Source organism: Ambystoma mexicanum, chromosome 3q (assembly GCF_040938575.1).
Source record: "Ambystoma mexicanum isolate Mex_15411 chromosome 3q, UKY_AmexF1_1, whole genome shotgun sequence".
Lineage (NCBI taxonomy): Eukaryota > Metazoa > Chordata > Amphibia > Caudata > Ambystomatidae > Ambystoma > Ambystoma mexicanum.
The window spans coordinates 201,084,045-201,098,790 of NC_090926.1; the positions used below are offsets into that span (position 1 = coordinate 201,084,045).

At 47.7% G+C, this 14,746-nt stretch overlaps 1 protein-coding gene across 2 annotated transcripts in view; it reads right to left on the reverse strand.

Moving 5' to 3' along the window:
* MYO1A (myosin IA) overlaps nt 1-14,746 on the reverse strand; it is a 331,231-nt gene that overhangs the window by 94,700 nt on the left and 221,785 nt on the right. For both annotated transcript variants that reach the window (XM_069653548.1, XM_069653550.1), the window contains exon 17: nt 10,865-11,091. In XM_069653548.1, coding sequence (XP_069509649.1) covers nt 10,865-11,091 — 227 coding nt within the window. The remainder of the gene's footprint in view (nt 1-10,864; nt 11,092-14,746) is intronic.

Here is a 14,746-nt window from a genome sequence, read left to right on the forward strand (position 1 = left end):
AGAATGTATATTTTTTCCTGCTCTATTTCAAGATTTCGATGAGAGCACAACAACCAAAAACACATGGCGTGAGTTTCATCAGCAATACATTGATGTGGTGCATCTCCATGTTCAACAAACAGCATCAGCTGACGTCTTCCTCTTTTCCAAAAGCGCAAACATCTAAAACAGTTGCTTTAGAAAACACGCCATCAGCTCTAGGCATTAAATTACAACAGTATGGCACATTTGTCGAACTAACCAAGTAGATGTTGAAAGAACTACCTGACAAGCTAGTTTGTTGTATAATATCACCTCACACCCTCCTCTAAGTAATGCATTTTATTATGAGTGTTATTGACATTGGATTCAGAGGTGGATTGATGCATTTTCCAGATGCTTGCAATATTTAAAACAGACATTGGGAGTCATTACGAGTTTCCCGGTATTCCACCGGTAATTCCGGTAGGATATTGGGAAACTGACCCTACCGTTACCGGTGCCTGATATCCAGTTTTTATCGGGATATTCCAGGTGATGGCAAGGGTGGTAAATCCCCGTTCCAGGGATTGACAGAATTACCAGTAATACTGGTACAGTCATTCTGGCATTTATTGCTGTGAGGGCCGGATTTGCCTCCATCTCTTTGCTGGAGGTAAATCAATGTCCCCACCGGCAAACTTGTGTTTTGCCGGTCCGGGAAACTTGCTGGTGCTAGAATTACAAGCAATTTGCCCAGAAACTTTCACAGACCGGCAAACATATAATGACCCCATTTCCTTCCATCCATGGCAGAATATTGAATAACTTGAGGAGCACATTCCTAGTCCCCAATTGCATATTGCACAAGAAAAATACAAATATGCACAGTAATACGTTTTTATGGCTTGTCCCAGCAACTAAAACTCACAGATCCCAGCCATATGGGCCATCATTTGGTTAATTTATTTGGTTTTTGACTGGACTAGCTCCTTTAACTACAATTAATTATTTAACTCCTTTCTCAAGTGCCTTTTCAGCCCTGTAAACAATTGTGCAATAAAGCAAGTTCTGCAACTCATTGTGACCGACGCAAACACGTTGTGAGCCACTCCTGCAATATTTGGTGACTATCCTTCCTGATATGAGGGCAGTCCCTCTACCTGCTCTTTTTCTTTCCTCGTACCCATTCCCCAGTCATTCACCTACATGAGGGTAGGTGGTACGGTAGGATGTGCCCCACCATGGCGTCTACCGCCGCCCTGTGGTTAAGCCCCCCTTCACTAATGCATATCTGGTGATGCAGGGAGTATGTGCCAGCATGTTCCATCATTTGATCCCTCCGTGCCTACCCAAATAATGGCACCTCCAAAGCGAAACCAACAGCATCAAGCTGTGGTGATGGTGGTGCTGACGGCAGGAGCAAGTCCCTGGAGGGGTTGCTGCCACTGGTGCAGTATGCAGGGGGCATGAAAGTATTTAGGCACGCTAAGAAGGCAAGGGACTGATGGCTGCTTACTTTGATGTGTCTAAAAGGGGAAGGTGCATCTGTATTGCCATCCACACTGCTGGAGAGTGTAGTGGAAACTGGCCTGCATGCAGGACTAGTCATGCCATGCCTGCATTCCATATGATTGTGCAATGCAGTGGTCCTCAAGGAGGAAACCTTATTTGGTGCACCCTGCTTCAATGGTATGTTGCATGGGTTGTATTTCCCCGTCACCTGCTGCACCCTCACTACCTTCCCCTCTGAAAAACTCAAGTGCTCTCTCGGACCATGATGATGTGGGCACTGTCCAGGCCCTGGATATCCACTGCCTATGGACGCTTGTGCCTGCCTTGCCCCCTCTGCAAAAGCAGGCACAAGAGAAGATGCCTCAGCCTCTGCCTCCTCCCGAGACATCTTCTGGGGAAGCACCTCTGTCTCCTCCACTTCTTGCTCTTACATCGCCTTCTGCACCACCACTTGCACCCACTCCTCAGCTGGCACCGGGCACTCTAACACCTCTGATGCATCCACCCTCGTCTCCTCTACAATTCTAAAGTTAATTAAGGAATTGTCCACCAAGCCCTCTAGTACAGGGTTCTGCCACCTGCAGCTCTCCAGATGTTTCCTCCCATGATCGTTCACTATTCACTAGGCTGGCAAGGGCTGCTGGGAATTGGAGTCCAAATCATCTGGCGAGCCAAACGTTGCAGACCCCTGCTCTAGTGGATCTCCAACTACAATTCTCCATTGCTGATAAGTCAAGTACTGTTTGCCCGTCCTTCCTGGTAATATCCAACAACACTGGCATAAATCTAACTACATCATGGAACTGGCATCATGCAACTACACAAGGCACATCGTTCTCCTCTCAGGCCTACACCTTGCAATACATAGCCTCGTCCCATGAGAAGTCAAACTCTTCTTCCTAGTTCAAACCCATGTACTTCTTCATCATTTCAATTCCCTTCATAGAAAGGATTTATGCACTAGACGATAACAACAAAGTTAGGCCACTGAGTAGGGCAAACAAATGAATACACACATTGTTCTCATACAAATAAAAAGCAGGAAGGATTCCCGATTTTACACACAAATAGGAAAGTTATTTTGATCTCACAAACAAGCACAGTTTCAAAAGGGAGAAGTTTTGTAAAGTTTTGTTTTTCTTTTATGGTGGCTAAAATTTTTGAGGTGACCCAAAGGGGAAAAGGAACAGGGTGAGAATCGGGAAACACTTAGTTGAGGAAAAGTATTGGTAAAAAAGGAAATACAAATAAGGGGTGTAATAAAGACACAACAGACAAATGCTCTTCTAATAGGGACGAAGAAGCATTAAAATCTAATGCACTGCAAGAAATATCAGCAAACTCCTCCACAATCAACCAAACCGTCTCTAAAATGCAAGTTCTCCAGCATGGGGTCCGACATGGATTCACATGCTTATGAATATTCCCGTTGTTAGGCTGGGAATCCTCTAACCTTCTCTACAATGTAAAGTTCTCCAGCATAGGGTCTGACATGGATTCACACGCTCATGAATATTCCCCGTCGTCAGGAATGGGAATCCTCTAACCTTCTCTAAAATTCAAGTTGTGAGTTTGCCATGTAAAGCCCTGATCTTGCACTCTAACAAAACCCACAAAGAGAAAGTGTAAGTGATTTGATCTTCGGGACAGGTTCTGGCATCATTATTGGCTGTCGGGTAGTCCGGCAGAATTCCACAGGAACTCTGAATACTGCGAGTATTTTCAGTTAAGGCACGAGCAAGACTGGACGTAGGTTCGCCCAGTCCTATTGATATCGTTTGGTTCTTGCTACATAGTCAGATGTCCCATCCTGACACTAGTTAGTGGTCTCCCCTTAGGCCTTATAACTATTATCCAGTTGTATATAATAAAAGATGTTGAACTGCACTGTTGAGCCCCTTTTGCACTGTCGACTTCCCTTTGCTTCAGTGGAAAGAATAAGGGCAGTATGGGCCTCCAGCCAAACCAGCCAAGACAGGAGAGGGCAGTGGAAGAGATGGGCGCGAGCTGGAGACAGAGCTTCACCATGATGCACAATCTTTTCCATACAAGAAAGTGCAGTTTATTGTGTTTTACTTCAACAGCCACCTGGAAAATGGGATACTGATAAGGGGGCCAGAAACCAAATGAGCCCACACCACAGCAAGGCGTTTCTTTCATCAATTATTCTGATAATATCTATTCTGGTCCAACCTCAAATATTGCATTTTTGTAAAAACGACAGTGGTACTACTGAGTCGCATGGTCACAAGGTCCTTGAGACAGACATTCTTGGCCCCTTCCAATGGCCTATCATAAGGTAAACTCCCAGTTTTTTAATGGGGATCTATTTCTCAAGCGGGAGGAAATTATAGGTATACTATGAGGGTGAGAAAATATTACCCCTCTCACTACCGGTCAAAGGCAGGGTTGGTTGCGCTTTTACAGAGGCAACATGTTAGATCACACTATATCACACATTGAGAGAAGCACCTTGAGGAACCAAGCATGCAATAATTGGAATGTTGTTGTGTCCTGGGTTTGTTTTTTGATATTGCGTGGTGTAATGAATTATTAACAAATTTAATTTTTTATAGCCAATCCACTTGCATGCTTGGTTCCTGAAGATGTTTCTTTCAATGTATGATATAGTGTGATCTAACATGTTGCCTCTGTAAAAGCACAACCAACCCTACTTTTGACCGGTAGTGAGAGGGGTCATCCTTTCTGACCATCATAGTATACCCTTCCAATGGTGCATTATCCTGAGGGCCGTCAAGCGTTTCTCTGCTGTCAGTTTTCAAGTGTCACTGGGCTGAGCCTCGGCGAGTAGTTCAGGAGCAATGTGTGCACCTTGGGATGGGGGTGATATTGTACAGCATGGGTTCAATCCACAGTCAAGCTCTTAGAAGCTGGAGGAGTCCCACCAGAAGTGCTACATGAACCACCAATAATGACACCATCCACACGGCAAGCTCAATCCCCTCTGAACACTTAGTTGAATTTAAGGTGTAAAATAAATACCCCAAAAGGTTGTGAACTTTACCAACTGTGAAAAGTGCCTGATTAAGAACACTGAAGAATGAAGTCTACCTGCGTGGTGTCAACTTCCTTACAGTGGCTTCCAGTCTGCATCAAACCACCTCAGGGGAGTTGCTAGAAGATTTGTATTTATGTATTTAATACAAAATGAAAAGTACTTTGCCAAGGATGCAGAGGGGTTCATTATATCATTATAAAACATGGGGCTGACTGCTCGGAGAGAAGGTGGTTGTTAATGGTGATCTTGAAGTGTGTCCATTTTTTAAAGTCCTTAATTTCTGGGAGTTAGGCAGGTGAAGGAACAAAAGCAGGAGGAGCACAGGATGGATGGGGGATGGCTAGCAGGAGGCAGCACAGGATGGATGGGGATGGCTAGCAGGAGGCAGCACAGGATGCATGGGGGATGGCTAGCAGGAGGCAGCACAGGATGGATGGGGATGGCTAGCAGGAGGCAGCACAGGATGGGTGGGTATGGCTAGCAGGAGGCAGCACAGGATGGATGGGGATGGCTAGCAGGAGGCAGCACAGGATGGATGGGGGATGGCTAGCAGGAGGCAGCACAGGATGGATGGGGATGGCTAGCAGGAGGCAGCACAGGATGCATGGGGGATGGCTAGCAAGAGGCAGCACAGGATGGATTGGGATGGCTAGCAGGAGGCAGCACGGGATGTATGGGGATGGCTAGCAGGAGGCAGCACAGGATGGATGGGGATGGCTAGCAGGAGCCAGCACCGGATGGATGGGGGTGGCTAGCAGGAGGCAGCACAGGATGGATGGGGATGGCTAGCAGGAGGCCGCACAGGATGGATGGGGGATGGCTAGCAGGAGGCAGCACAGGATGGATGGGGATGGCTAGCAGGAGGCAGCACAGGATGGATATGGGATGGCTAGCAGGAGGCAGCACAGGATGGATGGGGGATGGCTAGCAGGAGGCAGCACAGGATGGATGGGGATGGCTAGCAGGAGGCAGCACAGGATGGATGGGGGTGGCTAGCAGGAGGCAGCACAGGATGGATGGGGGATGGCTAGCAGGAGGCAGCACAGGATGGATGGGGGATGGCTAGCAGGAGGCAGCACAGGATGGATGGGGGATGGCTAGCAGGAGGCAGCACAGGATGGATGGGGGATGGCTAGCAGGAGGCAGCACAGGATGGATGGGGATGGCTAGCAGGAGGCAGCACAGGATGGGTGGGGATGGCTAGCAGGAGGCAGCACAGGATGGATGGGGATGGCTAGCAGGAGGCAGCACAGGATGGATGGGGGATGGCTAGCAGGAGGCAGTACAGGATGGATGGGGATGGCTAGCAGGAGGCAGCACAGGATGGATGGGGGATGGCTAGCAGGAGGCAGCACAGGATGCATGGGGGATGGCTAGCAGGAGGCAGCACAGGATGGATTGGGATGGCTAGCAGGAGGCAGCACAGGATGGATGGGGTTGGCTAGCAGGAGGCAGCACAGGATGGATGGGGATGGCTAGCAGGAGCCAGCACAGGATGGATGGAGGATGGCTAGCAGAAGGCAGCACAGGATGGATGGGGGATGGCTGGCAGGAGGCCGCACAAGATGGATGGGGGATGTCTAGCAGGAGGCCGCACAGGGTGGATGGGGGATGGCTGGCAGGAGGCAGCACAGGATGGACGGGGATGGCTAGTAGGAGGCAGCAGAGGATGGATGGGGAATGGCTAGCAGGAGACAGCACAGGATGGCTAGCTTGAGGGGATGAGTTTGAGGAGATGAAGGCATGGTGGACTATCCCCTACATGGATTTGAACACACGAAGAAGGAATTTGCATTTCAGAGCAATTGTGCATGGATAGCTGCTCTGTAGGGAGGCAGCTCATGAAGGTGGACGGGAATCGTGGGAGATGCGCACCTGCAGTAAAGTGCAATGCCTTGTTGAGAGGAGCAAAGAGGTACTTGGGTAGTTCCAGGAGGAGGCTGGACCAATAATCCAGCCTGATGAGGAACAGGAGAGTGAGGAGTGTTTCTGTAGAGCCAAGGGTGAGGTGAGGATTGATCATCTTAATGATGAAATCAAGTTTCATATCACTGTCAATGTAGACCCTAGATCTCTCCCCTATGTTGATGGGGGTAATAAGCTCTATGAGAAAGGATTTAGGATAAGGACGTAAGGGTGTGGCAATGGAGGCCGGGGGGAACGGTCACTTGCGCTTTAGAGGAGTTTAGCATCAGACAACATTGCACCATCCAGAAAGATATGGGGATGTGTTGAGTACCATTAGACAATTGATGACATGAGAGAAGAAGAGTTTGCTGAGAGAAGAGTTATAGAGTGTGAGGGGAAGTGACCCAGGACAGACCCTGGGTGACCATTTCTGGGTGGAGAGTGGCAGTGTAGGTGCAGGGCCTGAAGGAGATACCAGCTAAGGAGGGACAACCAAGTGAGGACAATGTACTGAAAGATGAGATATTCCAGAGTCTGAAGTAGAAGCAGCTGTAGACAGATGGCAGTGGTGTCCACACTGGTTGTGTGGAGTGCTGCTGTGGGACACCCACTGAAGAGAGTCGCTGAGTCCAGTGGTTTTCAGATAGTCAGTGACGCAGTTGAAGAATACACATTTGAGAAGTTTGGAATCAAGGGAAAGGTGTGAGAAAGGCCAGTCCCTTCACTTTTTTTGGTGCAAACAGGTCAGCCACGCCATAGATGGGGGTGGATGCCCCTGAGCATATGTGGTAGTGCAGCTGGGTTGGTAGGTGGGAAGTCTGATAGTGATAAGACGGTGAGGGTGGATGGTGGTTGAGAGAAAGATGGGGCGGGGGAGGGGAGAGCGGAGGACAGCGGGAATCGGAGTATCCCTATTTTTGAGATTCTGGAAGAGAAGTAGCTGGCTAAGGAATCGGCTGATAGCCGGAGATTGATCAGTATCAGGGGGGAGGGACAAGTGTGGACTATCGGGTCATGGATAACTCGCAAGGATAAGTGAGGAGCTAGAAGATGGGGCTAGTGTGATGGACACATCTGGCTGAATCAAGTGCATTAGCGCGAGCAGGGAGTCATTACTTGTAGGAAGGAAAGAAGGAGCAGAGGGTTTGCAGCAGCGCCGGGATCGCACGTTGAGGCGCAAGATTGGAATCACCTTTTGGGTGGCTGGGGAGGACCATGGCCAAGGGGAATGGGCAGGTGGGACTGATGGAGCGTGGAGGGAAGGAGTGCGCGGATGGAGATATTGTTATAAATTAGTAACCCCTAAGGGGATACCCCCACCAGAACGAGTGCTTATTATATATCACACCCTTTAAACCCAATAATCTATTTGAAGGCATTGTACGTTACTAAGACATTGGGCCTCATTACATATCGCCCGGTATGGAAACAACGGTGGCAGTAAATTCGCCGCCACCGTTGTTTCCATGCCGGGCGATCACAACTCCTGCAGGCGGGAGGTAATGTTCCCGTCAAGTCTGACCTGGCAGGTTTAACACCGCCCGCCTGCAGGCGGACGAGAAAACACCGGCAACATCACGAGATGCTGCCGGTGTTTCCATGATCCCCATTCCCATTGAGTCCTATAGGACTCAATGAATGGGGATTAACACCATTCTGCCTCCGTGATTCCCGGAAAACCGGGGTTGTAATGCCCCGGTAATTCCGGGAATCACGGAGGCGGAATGGTAATACAAGTCTGGCAGTAACCAGGTGGTTTTACCGCTGCAGTTACCGCCGGACTCGTAATGAGGCCCATTGATTCAATTGCATTTGAAAGACACGCAGTAATGCATTATCATAATCACAGACCAACGTCTTCCGTATTGTGTCCTGATTACTTGAAATTAACAATTCTACATGCATGTGTTTACAATGCATAACTATCTAGTGGTGCCCAGTGCATCACCTGCGCCATTGCCGCCCATCTGCACATTAGCATAATCTTGTGAAGCTGCAACGTTGTGGTTGAGAGAGAGACACCCCAGGAAAGCCTGCATTAGCAAAGGCAATAGATGGGGCTTCGGGATGGGTGCAAAGGGTTGCTGTGTTTACACATGCAGACACAGACAGGGAGATGGGGGTATATACAGAAAAGGGGGGCAGAGAAGGCGCATCAAGGATGGATGTATGAATATGAATTTAAGAATGGGTGGATTAATGAGAGCAGGGAGGATGAATGATGGATGTGAGGATGGATGAATCAATACATGAAGGTGAGGATGAGCGAAAGAGAATGTGGAGCTAGAGTGATGCATTACATCATTTCATTTGAAAACGGACGAACAAATGAGAATGTAGGGCCTCATGAAAGTGTGAGGAGCGATGCACAAGTGCACAAGGGCCCACATGAATGAATGAACAGATTAATGAATTGCCCTATACAATGAAAGAGAGATGTAACTTGGGTCTGTGGAGTAGAGGTCCTTCACACATGGTGTCTGGTCTGCCCTTGCCTGATGTAACTTGGGTTTGTGGAGTAGAGGTCCTTCACACATGGTGTCTGGTCTGCCCTTACATGATGTAACTTGGGTTTGTGGAGTAGAGGTCCTTCACACATGGTGTCTGGTCTGCCCTTACCTGATGTAACTTGGGTTTGTGGAGTAGAGGTTCTTCATACATGGTGTCTGGTCTGCCCTTAGTGATGTAACTTGGGTTTGTGGAGTAGAGGTCCTTCACACATGGTGTCTGGTCTGCCCTTACCTGATGTAACTTGGGTTTGTGGAGTAGAGGTCCTTCACACATGGTGTCTGGTCTGCCCTTACCTGATGTAACTTGGGTTTGTGGAGTAGAGGTTCTTCATACATGGTGTCTGGTCTGCCCTTAGTGATGTAACTTGGGTTTGTGGAGTAGCGGTCCTTCACACATGGTGTCTGGTCTGCCCTTACCTGATGTAACATGGGTTTGTGGAGTAGAGGTTCTTCACACATGGTGTCTGGTCTGCCCTTAGTGATGTAACTTGAGTTTGTGGAGTAGAGGTTCTTCATACATGGTGTCCTGTCTGCCCTTAGTGATGTAACTTGGGTTTGTGGAGTAGAGGTTCTTCATACATGGTGTCTGGTCTGCCCTTAGTGATGTAACTTGAGTTTGTGGAGTAGAGGTTCTTCATACATGGTGTCTGGTCTGCCCTTAGTGATGTAACTTGGGTCTGTGGAGTAGAGGTCCTTCACACATGGTGTCTGGTCTGCCCTTACCTGATGTAACTTGGGTTTGTGGAGTAGAGGTCCTTCACACATGGTGTCTGGTCTGCCCTTACATGATGTAACTTGGGTTTGTGGAGTAGAGGTCCTTCACACATGGTGTCTGGTCTGCCCTTACCTGATGTAACTTGGGTTTGTGGAGTAGAGGTTCTTCATACATGGTGTCTGGTCTGCCCTTAGTGATGTAACTTGGGTTTGTGGAGTAGAGGTCCTTCACACATGGTGTCTGGTCTGCCCTTACCTGATGTAACTTGGGTTTGTGGAGTAGAGGTTCTTCACACATGGTGTCTGGTCTGCCCTTACCTGATGTAACTTGGGTTTGTGGAGTAGAGGTTCTTCACACATGGTGTCTGGTCTGCCCTTAGTGATGTAACTTGAGTTTGTGGAGTAGAGGTTCTTCATACATGGTGTCTGGTCTGCCCTTACATGATGTAACTTGGGTTTGTGGAGTAGAGGTCCTTCACACATGGTGTCTGGTCTGCCCTTACCTGATGTAACTTGGGTTTGTGGAGTAGAGGTTCTTCATACATGGTGTCTGGTCTGCCCTTAGTGATGTAACTTGGGTTTGTGGAGTAGAGGTCCTTCACACATGGTGTCTGGTCTGCCCTTACCTGATGTAACTTGGGTTTGTGGAGTAGAGGTTCTTCACACATGGTGTCTGGTCTGCCCTTAGTGATGTAACTTGAGTTTGTGGAGTAGAGGTTCTTCATACATGGTGTCTGGTCTGCCCTTACATGATGTAACTTGGGTTTGTGGAGTAGAGGTCCTTCACACATGGTGTCTGGTCTGCCCTTACCTGATGTAACTTGGGTTTGTGGAGTAGAGGTTCTTCATACATGGTGTCTGGTCTGCCCTTAGTGATGTAACTTGGGTTTGTGGAGTAGAGGTCCTTCACACATGGTGTCTGGTCTGCCCTTACCTGATGTAACTTGGGTTTGTGGAGTAGAGGTTCTTCACACATGGTGTCTGGTCTGCCCTTAGTGATGTAACTTGAGTTTGTGGAGTAGAGGTTCTTCATACATGGTGTCTGGTCTGCCCTTAGTGATGTAACTTGGGTTTGTGGAGTAGAGGTTCTTCATACATGGTGTCTGGTCTGCCCTTAGTGATGTAACTTGAGTTTGTGGAGTAGAGGTTCTTCATACATGGTGTCTGGTCTGCCCTTAGTGATGTAACTTGAGTTTGTGGAGTAGAGTATCTTCACACATGGTGTCTAGTCTGACCTTACCTGATGTAACTTGGGCTTTTGGAGTAGAGGTTCTTCATCAGAGTATTCACAGAACTCTTGAATTGGAAACCTGCCGTTGGCGGACGTTTCAAGGAGGTCTTCTTGGGGTCGCCCTCTGGAAACAACAAGCAAACCAACGGGTGCTTGGCTTTCCACATGGCCTGAGAAAGGTTCCTGTAGAGCAAGTCATTGTTCTTGTCCACAAAGCCGAATATGTTGTACTCAACCTGCAACCAATGGAAGAAGAAAAGGTCACTCTTAACTCCTATGAGAGCAATACCCTCGGTGAAGAACAGACATCATTCTCAAAATGCATTCCAGTGAGCCTAACCATTGATCCCAATTAAGCAGCCATCCTCTGTTTTAAGTTTTTTTCTTTAAAATCTGTGCTCTTAAACAGTTCATGTTGGCATTCATTTTAAGAGTGCCTTTCCACCTCAGGCTCATTATCAAACGTGCCCTCTCTGGGCAAATGCCACATTATATTATTTGCGCTGCAGGTGGTGCACATTGGTCATACCAAAGTTGCACCTGAAAAGTTGGCAGTGAGTGTGTGCCCGCATCAATGAGGGAAAACCTTTTGCAATGCACATGCGTTGTATTACCAAATTACACACTCAGGCATTTAAGAGCCTGATTCATGGAATATTTTGCACAGTGCATAGTACTTTTCACTGGTGCAAAGTGACTTTGTACTGCCAAGAAACACCCTGATTCATGGAGTAGTGCAAAGTGTCTTTTTGCCGTGCAAAGTTACTTTGCACGGCAAAAAGGCACTTTGCACTGTTCCATGAACCAGGGGAAAGCAGTGCAAAGTGTATTTTTGTAGTGCAACGTAACTTTTACACTAAATACACTTTGCACTGTTACATGAATTAGGGTGGAGCAGTGCAAAGTGTATTTTTGCCGTGCATAGTGACTTTGCACGGCAAAAAGACGCTGCACTGTTCCATGAATCAGGGTGTTTGTTGGCAGTGCAAAGTCACTTTGCACCAGTGAAAAGTATTTTGCACCGTGCTAAATATTCCATGAATCAGACCCTTGGTGCTCAGGGTTTCCTCTGCATTTGCACCAGCCATAAGAGGGCTGAATTCGCAAAATGTAACGCAAATAAGAAATGTGCAGGCGATCCACTTTGGTATTTGCTTTACTCTAAGAAATGCCTAGGTCACTTTATTCCCAGAGATGGCCTATGCATGTCTAAAGGGCTGGGCAGAAGTGATGTGCTGGCCAGCCCCCTTGCCTACATTAGTGCCAGGACCATGTCTCTGAACCTGAGAGAGGGCAGGCTCCCCCAAGACAGTGAAGGGTTCTCAAAGGACCCGTCACTGCAACATGCAGAAAGAGCGTCCACGCCACTGCTGCCTCCCTCACTCCAAAGTGCATAAAAGGGTCAGACCCTTTGCATTGCACATCAGCACGCACCTCTTCAAAAAGGCACAGGGGAATGTTATTTTCCCTACATATTTTAAAGAACACCCTGCTTGTGGATTGGGGGTACGCCTTAAAATACCCATAAACGCCCCGTGTGCGCACGCAGATGCCTTTGGGAATTGGCGTAATCAGGTGCGCGATTACATCGTATCACTGTTTTCAGAATCTGGCCCACACAGTGCCCTGCCATGATGTCTGCAGGGGAAAGGGGGGGTCCCGGACACCCATCCATGCGGCCTGTGTGTAGGGGCGCATGAACGGAGTGCCTCATGGGGAACCCTGCACCCCTCTATTGCATTACCCTGGGCACCTCTGATTAGACTCACAGCGTGTACTGTCAGAATTATCTAGGTCTCCCCTGCGCAGTGCGTTTCAGGGGGCAGCAGACACACCGACTGCTCTATAACACGTGCATCATTCCAAAATGAGGCCGCATTTGGGACAGGTACTTTTTATTGGTTGGTGGGGGTGCCCAAGGGTCCATCCGAAAGGATAGCTCAGGGGCAATGCGCTTGCCTTGGAAGCAAGACAACGTGGTGCAACACAGGTTCGATCCCCGGGTCCGCACTTAGAAACCTCTGGGTATTAAGCACGTATAAAAAACCAATTACTATGAGGACTATGAGGTAGCAGGGAGGGTTTCTTTTAAGGTTTAGTATGAGGTAGCAGGGAGGGTTTCTTTTAAGGTTTAGTATGAGGTAGCAGGGAGGGTTTCTTTTAAGGTTTAGTATGAGGTAGCAGGGAGGGTTTCTTTTAAGGTTTAGTATGAGGTAGCAGGGAGGGTTTCTTTTAAGGTTTAGTATGAGGTAGCAGGGAGGGTTTCTTTTAAGGTTTAGTATGAGGTAGCAGGGAGGGTTTCTTTTAAGGTTTAGCAGTTGAGGAATGTACTAGGACCTGATTTGCCATAGATCATTTGTGTATTTACACAAAATGCTCTACAAAGGGTTTCTGAGTTGAATAACTAAGGAAGCGAGGCAGTGTAAACCGTTATTGCAGTTATTGGATGTTCTTACAAGGCCACTTCTGGAGGCATTGGCTCATCAGGAGTTTAGGATGTGACCGCTCCTCAGAGGCCGCCCGACAGGGTCGTCCTCTACATGGCTGTACATAGAAAGTGGAACTGGAGGCAGGTAGGAAAAGACAGCCAGGGAGGAGCACCTAGAGGGTGGGAGATGGGAGAGGAACACGAAGAGCGGAATTGAAAATGGAACGAAGAGGAGAAAGAACAGAGATAGGAAGGCCTTTAAGAAGAGTAGAACAGCGATCAAGGCGAGAAAAGACAAGAGAAAGGCTAATCATGTGGATGGCAGAGAAGGGGAGAAAAGGCCGGGTTTCAAGATGGTGGAAAGCTGAAAAGGGCAGGAGCGGGAGACAGATGAAATGTAATAGGATAAAGAAAGTGACGGGTCAAACGTGACAACACGATTCTGGGCACAAGGGGAAGATAGTCTAGAGAAAATAGTGAGTGAGACAGTGTCCACTTCTTAATAGCAAAGAGACAGCTGGAGTGAGTTGAGTGAAGCTGATCAAGAAATCAAGGAAATGACAGGAAAATCTGAGAGTCGTCCACATAGAAATGACAGTGAAGACCAAAGAAAGAATGATAGAAGAAAGAGGAACAATATAAAGAGGAATAATAGAAATGATAGAAGATAATATGCCCCGGTCGGGTAATGCTCCCCCGAGGGACATATTGCCATTAGTACCCTGCACGTTATACCAGGGTACTAATTGAACTTTTTCTGGTGTCAACAAATGGCGCTGCAGCCGTTTCTCGACGTGAGAAAAAAAAAGCAAATAAATGGCCGTCGGGGATCGGGAGAAGGTACTACATGTAGTTCCTTCTTCCTTTCCATGGCGGCCATAGAATGTTATGTAAATAAAAATAAACAAATGAAATGGCCGCCATGGAAAGGAAGAAGGGACTACATGTAGTCCCTTCTCCCTTTCCATGGTGGCCAGTGGCGAAGAAACCCGGAGCTGCGGCAGTGATTGCAAGCCTTGTCATTCTGGTAAGGCCCGGGGCGAGGGCCAATGAGCTTGCTTTTTTCAAGCTCATTATCCCTCACCGGATACTAATGTTAAGATAAAGTGGAACAATTTAAATAATGGAGGAAAGAGTAACAATATAAAGATAGAGAGGAACAATATAAATGATCGAAGCAAGAGGAACAATAGAAAGATAAAGTAGAACAATTGAAATGATGGAAGCGGAATAATTTAAATGATTGAAAAAATAGTAATAGAATAAACATAACAAAGTAGTAAAGGCTAATGACAGAGCCTTTTGGAACACCAAAGTCTAGATCAAGAAGAATTGCTAGAGTAAGACCGTTCAGAGAAACAAGCGAAATAAGAAAGAGCAGCATCTGATACACCAAGAGAAGAGCGAGACGACCAACAAATAGAACGATCCGCGATGTAAAAAGCTGCAGTGACATCTAAAGG